We start from the raw sequence: 10649 nt of genomic DNA, 5'->3' as shown, positions 1-10649 counted from the left end.
TATCGACGCACGACGAGCACTGCCCTTCTGCGGCCGGAGCACCGCTGTCCAAATCTGACTTGCGCTTTCCCAGCACTGCCGACTTTCAGGGGATTCACCCCTTGGTGGTATCAGATGATCGCCCAGGACGGTCACGGATTTCGCACCGGCTTCATTTCTTCGTCGTCTCCTCCGAGGGGCAGAGGCACCGCCGCCCGCTCCCCGCAGCTGGCAGCTCTCGCCAGCCACGCAACACCTTGGCGCACCGAGGACTGTCACTGGAGCTGCGGTGCGTAAAGGTCCCCTCTCCGCCCACCGCGGTGCCATTGGCTGGCGGCGGCAGTTCATTTCTTTCTCTCTGTAGTACTCTCTCACATCGGGCAGCAATGCAGGGTAGATTTAGGAAGCGCACGGTGCTGTCTCGGCGAGCAAAGCATGCGGGAGAGATGCTGCTGCTGCTGCTGCTGCTGATCCAGCTTTTCGGCTAACCGGAGCACGGCAGAGAGGAGAGAGTTGCCCGGAGAGAAAGACTATCCAAACCAGACCCCAAACAGCAGCAACAACGCAAGGACCTGTTACCAAAACCCCGGCTGAGATGATAACACGCTGAATGCAGGAAGAGCTTCTCCTCTTAGTTGGGGAAGAAGGCAAAGACAATGGGGACATTTGGGAAAGGACGCTACTTCTGTTTGGGCATCTTTGTTTTCCTGGGTCTGCGCACTACAGGTACGGCAGCTAAAGGTAGGGACCGAGAACTCAGTGCGGGGATTTTTGTGTGTGTTGTTGTTCTCTAATCGCAGTTGAGCTTTTTTTTGCCCCCCTCTCTCCCCTACTTGTTTCATTATATCCTGGCATCAGTTTCATCACCACCTGGTGCAAATCGAAGGATGATTTTGCAAAAGCCCTGCTGGAGAAGTTGCTTCAGGAATGCTGTAGGTTTGATTTGGGTTTATATTACTATTCCCACAGAGGGTTATGTGCCCAGTAAGTGGAGTGGTTCTGCTACGCTGGAAATAGTGGACATGGGGTGGCAGTTGGTAACGGTGTGTTTAGTCACACATTATGCAAAACTGCATCAAATAAAAATGATATCTCTTTGGAAATGGACTTGATTTCAGTTGGAGGCGGAGGTAGCCTTGTATCCCGCACTGCTGAGTCAAAATGCTCTAATGCGCAGTGATTGTAAGGGCTCGGCTACAAAATAGCTCAGTTCTTTATGTTTGCTTCAAATCAATGTAACGCTCAGTGGTCATTTAGTCGCCTTGTATCGGTTCTTTCCACAGAAGTTGTTTCTCTGTCTGGTAATTATTTCCCTATTACGCGTCACAATGGATAGGATCGGGAAGACTCTGGTGCTGACCACACATATACTAAAAACTGTGTAATGCCAGTGTGTGGACTACATATTTTAAGATCTCGATTTGGACACAATTCAGTTTGCATGGATTTGGACATTTCAATCAGGTCCCTCTGTATTGTATCCATAACATATTTGGTAAGCCATGCAATGTGTAGGACGGCAATTCTTGGCTAAGGGGAGGTAGATGTTTTAACATTGTAGTTTGTGCTCAGATACAGGGGTGTGCTTTAATGTGCTTTAATCCGCTGTTTGGGAAGATGATCAGTGCGAATGCAACAGGCTCACTCGCATTGCAATCGATGCGATCAGCAAAATGCTGCACCCTATTACCAGGCTGTACAAATATTCATTTATTTCTCTGGCAATGCCATCGAGCATGCATTCCACTCAGCGGAGAATGATTTCAGTTCAGCGCCCTCCTATATCCCCCTCAAACCTGTCTGGAGTACAAATGGGAGACTGGTCTGAGATAATGATGATGCTAATAATAATAATAATAATAATAATAATAATAATAATAATAATAATGCTTATTATTATGTGCACTCAACCCGTATTCATACACAAATAGCATTGCTTTTTAACCACAATATCTTTGTATACTACGATTTGTACTACAGTCTCCAGCTGCATGCACTTGTGACAGCAGGCGCTCACACGTGTGTCGTGCGACTAGTTTACAGTGCAGCAGGGCAGGGGGTGTCATTGTGTTAATGCATTAAAACGTTAATTGACACCTGCCGGGCATTGTGCGGTGACAACCTTTATACAGGTTTGCTTGTGGAAGTTTGTGCATCCAGTGTCACCTGCCTGCATCCATCGCATTGAGTGCACTGGGGGCTGAAAGACCTGACTTTGTGCTTGCAGAGATCGGGAGTCGGACATGCTTGTTATGAAGTGTCCGCTGTTACTGTGTCGAGGGCAGCCGCACAACCTCGCATTCACATTAACCACAGCCAACCCGACCGAACCGTTTAATTGCATTTTAGAAAGGCAAGTGAACGATCGGGCTTATCACTTATTTAGGAAACCTTTTTTTCCTAAACCCCTCACGTTTGCGGGACATGTATTATTTAAGCCGCTGCAAAAGTTGAAGGATTTGGTGTATCCCTTAGGAGGGGCCACAAAAAGTGCATTTGCCCTAATAACCGTCTTTGCATATAAAGAAGGGACTTGATAAAGTTATGTTTGAGATGTTGCTTTGCATTACCATTAGCACATGGTGTGGCCGGTGCTGGTGTCAGATTTAAGGGTGAGATTGGAGCAATGGCAATGCATGGCACACAAAAATACACAGACCACAATACTTAATAAAACTAACCCAGCTGCGGGAATACTTTAACCCTTCACATTCATTCTGTAAAAATATGAGTTGTTCTTTATACCTCTCTAGAATAAATACATTTGTTTCTCTCTCTCTCTCTCTCTCTCTCTCTCTCTCTCTCTCTCTCTCTCTCTCTCTTTCTCTCTCTGTGAAAAGTCCAAATGTAGGACTATTTTTCAAGCTGTTTTTTTTTTAAATGTATACATGTATGTTTGCGTGGGAGATGTTGACTTCTGTCCACTAGAGATTGCTAAACATTTGATAGACCATCAAACATTTAATTTTCCCATCTTTATAACGTATGCACAGAAGGGTGGTCTGCATTGGAATTAGAGACCTGCCATTTGCTGCTATATCCACTTTTGCTAATATAACTAACAATGCATTTGCTTGCTTGTTTTCAGTCACATGTCCACGTTAAATTGGCTAACTTTCTGGTGCTGCGCAAAACCCAATTGCACTTCATGTGTCGAGTGTGAACTTACTTGAAAAATAATAGAAAACAAATGTATTTACTAATATACGAATACACAAATACAGCCTTGCACATCATTAATATTGCCTTGGGACATGTTTTTTTATTGTTACTCTTTTTAAATAATGATGTATACCGCAGGAAACTAAAATAAAGCATGTCACTAACAGTGGAAATGTAATGCATTACCGCAAGGTTTAAATGAGCGGATGAAATTATGTTGCAGTAAACTGAAGACCAGGGAGTTATTATACGTCAGGAGTCTGCTTGTTGCCCTCAGGCTAATATATTTTTTGACAGGAACCTTGAAAATCATCAGTCATAGTCTAAGAGAGAAAAGGGAGAGTTCACGTTTTTATGCAGTAACCAATGTTTTATTTATCCAAAGTTTGCCAGCCTTAGGCGTTTGATCTTCTTTTTGTGTGCTTTTTAATAATAATAATAATAATAATAATAATAATAATAATAATAATAATAAAACACTTTATGATATAGCATAGTACTGCAGTACGTCACTTGTATTAAAGATTATACACACAGTAATTAAAACTTGTATCTAGTGTGTCCTTCATTGTGTACTGTAGAAAGTTGTGCATAAAAGTACAATGGTTTTAAATGAAAGGACAGTACATCACAGATACACCTCTAGAGTATCTGATGTCCTTCTGTGAGGTGGATAGGAGAACAAATAATCTACGAAAACAAACCAAGAAATTCTGGAAAAAATAAAATGTACTCTAAATGCACTGAGCACAATTCTCTTCTGTTAAATGCCTTTGACGTCGCTGATCTGTGCATTCAAACCCCATTACCCTGTCCCAGGAAGATTTCTCTTTCATTTGGAATTTGCTATTCCGCAGGTAGACATCTTTTAGTGCCTTCTGATCAACTGAACTGGGAAAAGTATTAAGGGAACCTGCGGGCCTTTTTATTCCAACAGAAAATTAAGACATAAAGTAAGCCAGCATGTTGGACATGTTGGTTTAAGCTGAACTTCATTTAAGGAACATGTATGGATGACCATAACACGTTAGCAATGTTGTATGATTTTAAAAGCATATTTGAACAAGTTTACCAAGTTCATCTCATTGCCAAAGTATTTTAAAATATACTGTTGTATTCTTATGCACCGGGATTGTATTTGACTGAAAGAAACAATAACATTTGCCTGAGGAAGGAAGACAAATTACACCATATGCATATGATATAGTTTTATATTTCAAAATGTAACCTCTTCAGGATCAAAGGAACTGGATTCTCTTTCATTTGCTACTTAGCAGGCGTGAGAGTTCCTTTAGTTGGCATTACCATGTAATTCACCCTCTGCTGTTAACAAAACAAAGGTAAAAACAGGATATCTCCCTTTCGGTGACATTTCAAAAGATTTACGCCCTTTCAAGACAGCGGAAATATGTCTATCAGTCCTTGGGGAAGAGTCAAATCCACGCAAGTGTGGACCCCAAGGGGATATTAAAAGCCCTTCCCTGTAATTTCTCCAGCAGTTCAACATGAGTCTTGCAGTTATAGTCTGACTGACCGATGCTGGCTTTCTTTTTAGGAGACACCAAAGGCCCTCCAGTTGTGTGTGTGGAAGCGTTGCATTATAAAAGAGCAGTAGTCAGCTGCCAGATCGTAGGTGAAAGTCACAGTATAAGCCCGTTTATGAGACAGAACAGTGCCGGGCAGGCTACCGTGATCAATAACTCTTATAAATTCCCCACCGCGGCCAGAAACAATACTGACAGGTTTTAACCTCACTCTTAGTCAGGCTTTGTCTTCTAACAAAATCTGTGAGTTCAGTACAGTACAGCACAATCAAACCCGCTCTGATCAGTGCCTTTTCACAACGAATACCCTAAGCCTGCTCATAAAATGAATTATTAAATCTAGACTGAAGACTGTTATATGTCATATGTGCTGCGGTCACTGTGGCATTAACTGACCAGAATGTGGAGACTAAAACAGGCTACCGTGTTTGATTCGTGTGTGAGTCTGTCTCACTGATCATTCGCTGTCTCCTGTACTGAGTTCTCAGCTTCCCTCGAACAAATAGGTCTGCTTATTCAAGCCTCGTTCGTGCCTTTGGTTTTACAGACATAAAAGTGAGCCTCCCAGAACTAGAAAGGAAACAGTGGGAATAAAAGTGCTGCCAAACTATCAGAATGACTCCTTTCAGTTTGGGAAATATATTTGGGGAAAACTGGCACCAAAAAACAACAAATAGTAATAATTCCTCTGAGCTCTAGTGAGGACTACAATAATGACTAATTTCAAAATCAATTACTTTTTTCCTTCCCTCCCATGATTTGTTGAATCACTAAGTGCTTTTCGTTTGAGTCTTTGTATTTCTAAAAGCAATCTAACACACAATTTCCATGCTTCCTGGTATTTCATAGGCTCTGCATCCTGTTTTCATGTTTCTTGGCAACACAGTATTTGCAGTTTTTGCACTTAAGATTATTGCAGTGACACATCCCTGGTCTCAAGTTGTTTCCCTGCTTCACCTGGTAGGAGACGCAAGAAAACAACCAAAACAAAACAACCAATAAAAGAAAAAAAAAAGAAAAAAACACAGTATAATTTAGGGTCATTTGTCAACATCAGTTAGCATCTGTCTCCACATTTTCTGACAAATGGATTTCAGAGTAATCAAAAAGGAATAAATATTTGATGGCTCTGGAGCTGTTAAAAGGAAAAAATAAATTGTTGTAGTTTTAGTGCAAAATGAAACCACAGCAAATGATGCGGACATGACTGTGTTTGTTAAATATTGTTACATGAGAGTGGAAATCAGGCCACTGAGTAAGGCACCTGGGACAGAAAACAGTATATAAAGGGACCAGACCACTGAAAGATTGTGTCCAACATGAACTCAGATGCTTTCATAGGAGTTATGGGTAATTAGAGGTCATTTCCAGCCTCATCACCATAGTATTTAAGTACATGTAAATGTATATGTTTTTGAAATACTTTTCTTAGTTGTTTCCCTTCGTCATATTGAAAGAAATGCATGTCACACTCTTTCACCCTTTAAGTTCTCCTGTAAAGACCGGACACACATGGTTAGATTTCGGATTAGGGTGAAGGTTGGTCCCCTCCATTGGACTGTTTTTCGTTATCCTTTTTTTTTCCTAAGCAAAACAAAACCAATATTTTCATTAGCGAAGGCATGAAATTGGCTGCCGCAGAGACGTAGAAAAGAGGAGAGGAAGTTACGAGTTCCTGGTGAGCAAGAACTGCATTTTTCCTTTGTTGCTAAGTGTTACCAACGCTCGGCACCATTTGCCAGAGGAAAATGAAAAGCAGTGCACACAAAGGCCGAGGAAAAGAGCAATAGAAATGTGATTTATCAAGATAATTGGCTGTATGGATTGGAAATCTAATTATGCCCACTCAGGTATTAGTAACACAAGCTTCCCGTAGTTTGTATTTGTGTGATAAGATTTGCTCAGGGTTAACAATGCTTCGGATTGTGTCAGACTTACAACTTAAGTGGCTAAATTGCTTTTCAACTCAAGACACCTGCACTTCCAGATGACAGGTACTTGATTCCATTGGGCTGAAGTTGGTGGGTCGACATTTTTTATTTTTTGCTTTAATGTTAAAAAAAAAATGCAAAAAAAACAATTCAATTTTGCATGCTATGTAATTGGTTTGGACCTTTCCGTTGTTGCAGTAGTGTTAATTAAAGACTTAAATAACAATGAGCAGAAAAATGGAACCGCTTACTAACTGAAGTCATTATCACTCTGCCTTTGCGATCTGAACTTTCCGTGAACAATCTGGGCTGCTAAAACTATTGTGAGTGTAATTCAAACACTCAGGTTATGTCACTTCCTCATCCCCCATATGCCTACACATCGATGCGTAGGCTACACTGTGGGACTCCAATCACTGGGCCATTTGTCTACTCTTGATAGACTGTGGGAATTATGTCACCAGTTGTGTGTGAGTTGTGCTACTTATTGCTGTGTCCAATTCAGGATTTTAATGGAGGAGAACAAAAATAATGAACGACTTGGCAGTTTTGTGTCTGTGTCTGTCTGAGGTTGGTGCAGAGTTTCATTAACAAGGGGGGTGATGCACACACAACGAATCCAATCTGCGGCATTAGAGGCATTGGATCCCTTTCACACACTTGTAACCCCCCCCACCCCCCAGTCCACAGATTATGACGTGCTTGGCCAGCCTCGAAAGTTGGCTGTAATGATAGATAGATGGGTGTCAGAAAATGATTAAGAGAAAAATCCGCACATTTGGCACTCCTACAGTTTGACAGATTTCCCTGCTAATCTGATCAGTGTCGTATGTCTTTTAATGGATGGATAAAATGCTCATGCATACGCTTTATTAAAATCGCTTCCCATGGAAGAACCGGGGAGCGAGAATTTGGCGTGGTGGCAGCTCTTGAATTAATCAGTGATTGGGCGAGTTTTCTGAGGAATAGCAATAGATTTGAAATGCAAATGAATTATAATGTCAAGCTTTACTCAATATATACTTTTATATAAGCACTCCTGCATGTGTGTATTGACACTGCTTCTTTGCTTTGTCTGAAAACACTCCCCCCCCTCTCTCTCTGTTCTAGGCCTTTAACTGTACTCCTCTGTGTATACATTGTTCTTTACATAACATTAGAATTTCATCTGAAGAATTTTTATGAGTAAAAGTAATCGGTTTCCTGCCTTTTGATGGTTAGGTATCTGACTAGATGTTAAGTACATGTAAGACTGGATAATGACATTCTTTTCTTTTTTTGCTTCTTCAAATGTTACCGAAGTGTTTCATCATGTCAAGCCCAGGTCTGAATATGTCATGAGTAATTGATGTGCTTGTTTTAGCACTTCTTAGGGCAATCCATCAATGTGCATATTCCCATATTCCTCAACCGCCAATTTATTGCAAATCAATAAACACGTGCATAAATATGTTGTTTGTTTTTGCGCCTTCCGTTGGCTTTCATGTGCAACATCTAGCGATTGTCTGAGTCAATTTCTGCATCTCTTTCGAACAACACTGTTTCTTTCTTTCTATCTTTCTATCTATAAAAAGGCTGTCAAGTTCTGGCAGACTTCCTTCTTAAACACAAGGACCCCAGGACATACTCTTGTACTACTTTGCAAACCTTTGTTTCATCTGTGTTCACCCAGCACAGTAAATCAAACGTGTTGTATTAACGATGCTTCAATATTAAGCGGCACTACAAAGACTATTTGTTTTCATTCCTGTGGTGTGAAAAGTATAGTAAGAGGAGTCTTTAACCGATTCTACCAGAAGACATGCGCTCCACACATCTACTAACCCGATAACGCACTGTTCAGCCTCCAACAGCAACATTAAAAGCAATAGTCATCCCACAAAGTCATCAAGCAGACTTAAGAACTCCAAACAAACACAAATAAAAGGTACAAAGCACTTACATCACCAGGCTGAGGTCAAGGCAGTGCCAGTGGGGAGATGTACAATTTGGCAGGAGGAGGGGGCGAGGGGGCACCGGTATTTGCATTTTCCGTCATATGGAAATGAATCACCTACTTTATACACTCTCACTGTTTGATGTAATGAAATTCTGCATCCCCACTTTGCATGGCAATGAGACAAAATGAAACTACATTAAAAATATAGAGTCGTAGTAAGAATAAAAATAATACACCCTCGTGTTGCAAGTAGTTTATTGAAAATGCTGTGGCCTTTTATCAGCATTACAGGTTTTTTGAAGGAAATTCATGAGCCGGGGATTTTTTTTTTCATCTTGTAACTATAAATTTAGTAGGATAGCGAGGGGAAAAAAAAGTCTTTGAAGCGTGAAACTCGTAAAACGCCTCTGAACTTATGACACAAACCTCAAGACTGGAGCCAAGTAGGGTCACCACTTGTGCCAGAGAAATGTTTAAAATGTCTTTTTTCTTCAACTCATGCATACAGATTTTTCTTTTCTGTTTTCGAATTTGCACCTTAACTGTTTGGACAGGCTGTTTCTGCAAAGCTACAACAAGTCTGAAAAAATATATCTACACATTCATAAGGTTGTAGTTTAAAAACATGAGGTTGGGTCTCAGTGTGAGACCTGTGTCTGGAGAATTGTACATCTGTGGAATGTATCTGCTATTTATATGTATCTTTCATTGGGGTTTTGCATTTCTATGTGAGCAAAACAGGGGTAATTTCATTTTTTCTTTCATCGCTAGTAGGTAGTCATGAGGTCTGTGATTTATGGAGTCCAGGTAGAGCCAGGAGTGTAGTGTTTTGGGAATTGGGATATTCTTTTATTCATTATTTTCCTTTTTATTTACCATGCATGTGCTTTGCTTTGCTTTGCTATGGTTTCCCCTGGTTTGCATCAGGGTCTACTATACATAATTGTGCTTTAACTTGATTTCACCTTGTTTTCTAGCAATTTACTCTGATATACCATAGTCAACATTCTTGAGTGAACTTCCTGTTTACAACCTAGCAAATGTAAATGTAAACTAATATGAATGTATTCAATAAGGCCCTCAAATATCCATTCCCATCCTACAGACAAGAACATAAGAACATATGAAAGTGTACAATCGAGAGGAGGCCATTCACTCCATTGTGCTCGTTTGGTGTCCATTAATAACTAAGTGATCCAAGGATCCTATCCAGTCTATTTTTGAATGTTCCCCAATTGTTGGCTTCAACAAGAAGGCCTCTATGTGCTTGATACTGCACTAACATGTTATGACATGGCCAATACACGCCATACAAAGCTTTTGCTCCTGATTTGGCTTGCTGCACACTAACTCCTATTTAATTAAAACATTAGGTGAGGGATTTTAATTAAACATCGCCGTGGTGATTGCAATTTTTTTTATCAATATAAAATTAGCATTAGTATAATGAAGAACATATTTGTTTAAAATTCCATTAACGAGGGGCTTTTGGTGCAGAAGGCCAAGCTGTTTGTTGTGCTGGCACAGGTTTCATTAACTTCTCTCAATGAGGGATAATCTGTCAAAGTTCAGACTGAAATGTTCATCCTCCCTATCACTCTTTTCCTCCCTCTCTTTTTTCTCTTTCTCTCTCCTTCTATCTCCCTCTCTCCCTCCCTCTGTATCCCTCAATCCCTCCTTTCCTCTCTCCCTTTTTCTCTTTACCTCCATCTCCCTCTTTTTCTATTTCCCTCTCCCTCTTTCTCTCTCCCCTGTCTGTCACTCTTCCCTGTCTCTTTCTCCCTTCCTATTTCTCTCTCCCTTTCTCCCTCTCTCTCGTCCTCCCCCTCCCTTTCTCTCTATTTTCCCCCTCTCCCTTTCCCTCTGTCTCTCTCCATCTCACTCCCTCTCTCCCTCTCCCTCTTTCTATCTCTATCACTCTCTCACTCCCTCTCTCTCTCTCATCCTATTTCTCTCCCTCTATCCCCCTCTCTCTCTTCCACCCCCTCCCACTTTCTCTCTATTCCCCCCCGCTCTCGCCTTTTCCCTCTTTCTCTCTCCATCTCACTCCCTTTCTCTCCCTCTCCCTCTTTCTGTCTCTATCACTCTCTCTGC

The 10649-nt window shown here is 41.1% G+C and overlaps 1 protein-coding gene across 1 annotated transcript in view; it reads left to right on the top strand.

The window, feature by feature from the left end:
- The first annotated feature begins 635 nt into the window (after positions 1-635).
- Positions 636-10649, top strand: part of unc5db (unc-5 netrin receptor Db) — a 193705-nt gene continuing 183691 nt past the window's right edge. The window contains exon 1 of the mRNA XM_066712584.1: positions 636-705. Coding sequence (XP_066568681.1) covers positions 636-705 — 70 coding nt within the window. The remainder of the gene's footprint in view (positions 706-10649) is intronic.

The sequence above is a fragment of the Amia ocellicauda genome, chromosome 9 (assembly GCF_036373705.1).
Source record: "Amia ocellicauda isolate fAmiCal2 chromosome 9, fAmiCal2.hap1, whole genome shotgun sequence".
Classification (NCBI taxonomy): Eukaryota; Metazoa; Chordata; class Actinopteri; order Amiiformes; family Amiidae; genus Amia; species Amia ocellicauda.
This window is presented reverse-complemented; position numbering and strand designations above follow the sequence as displayed.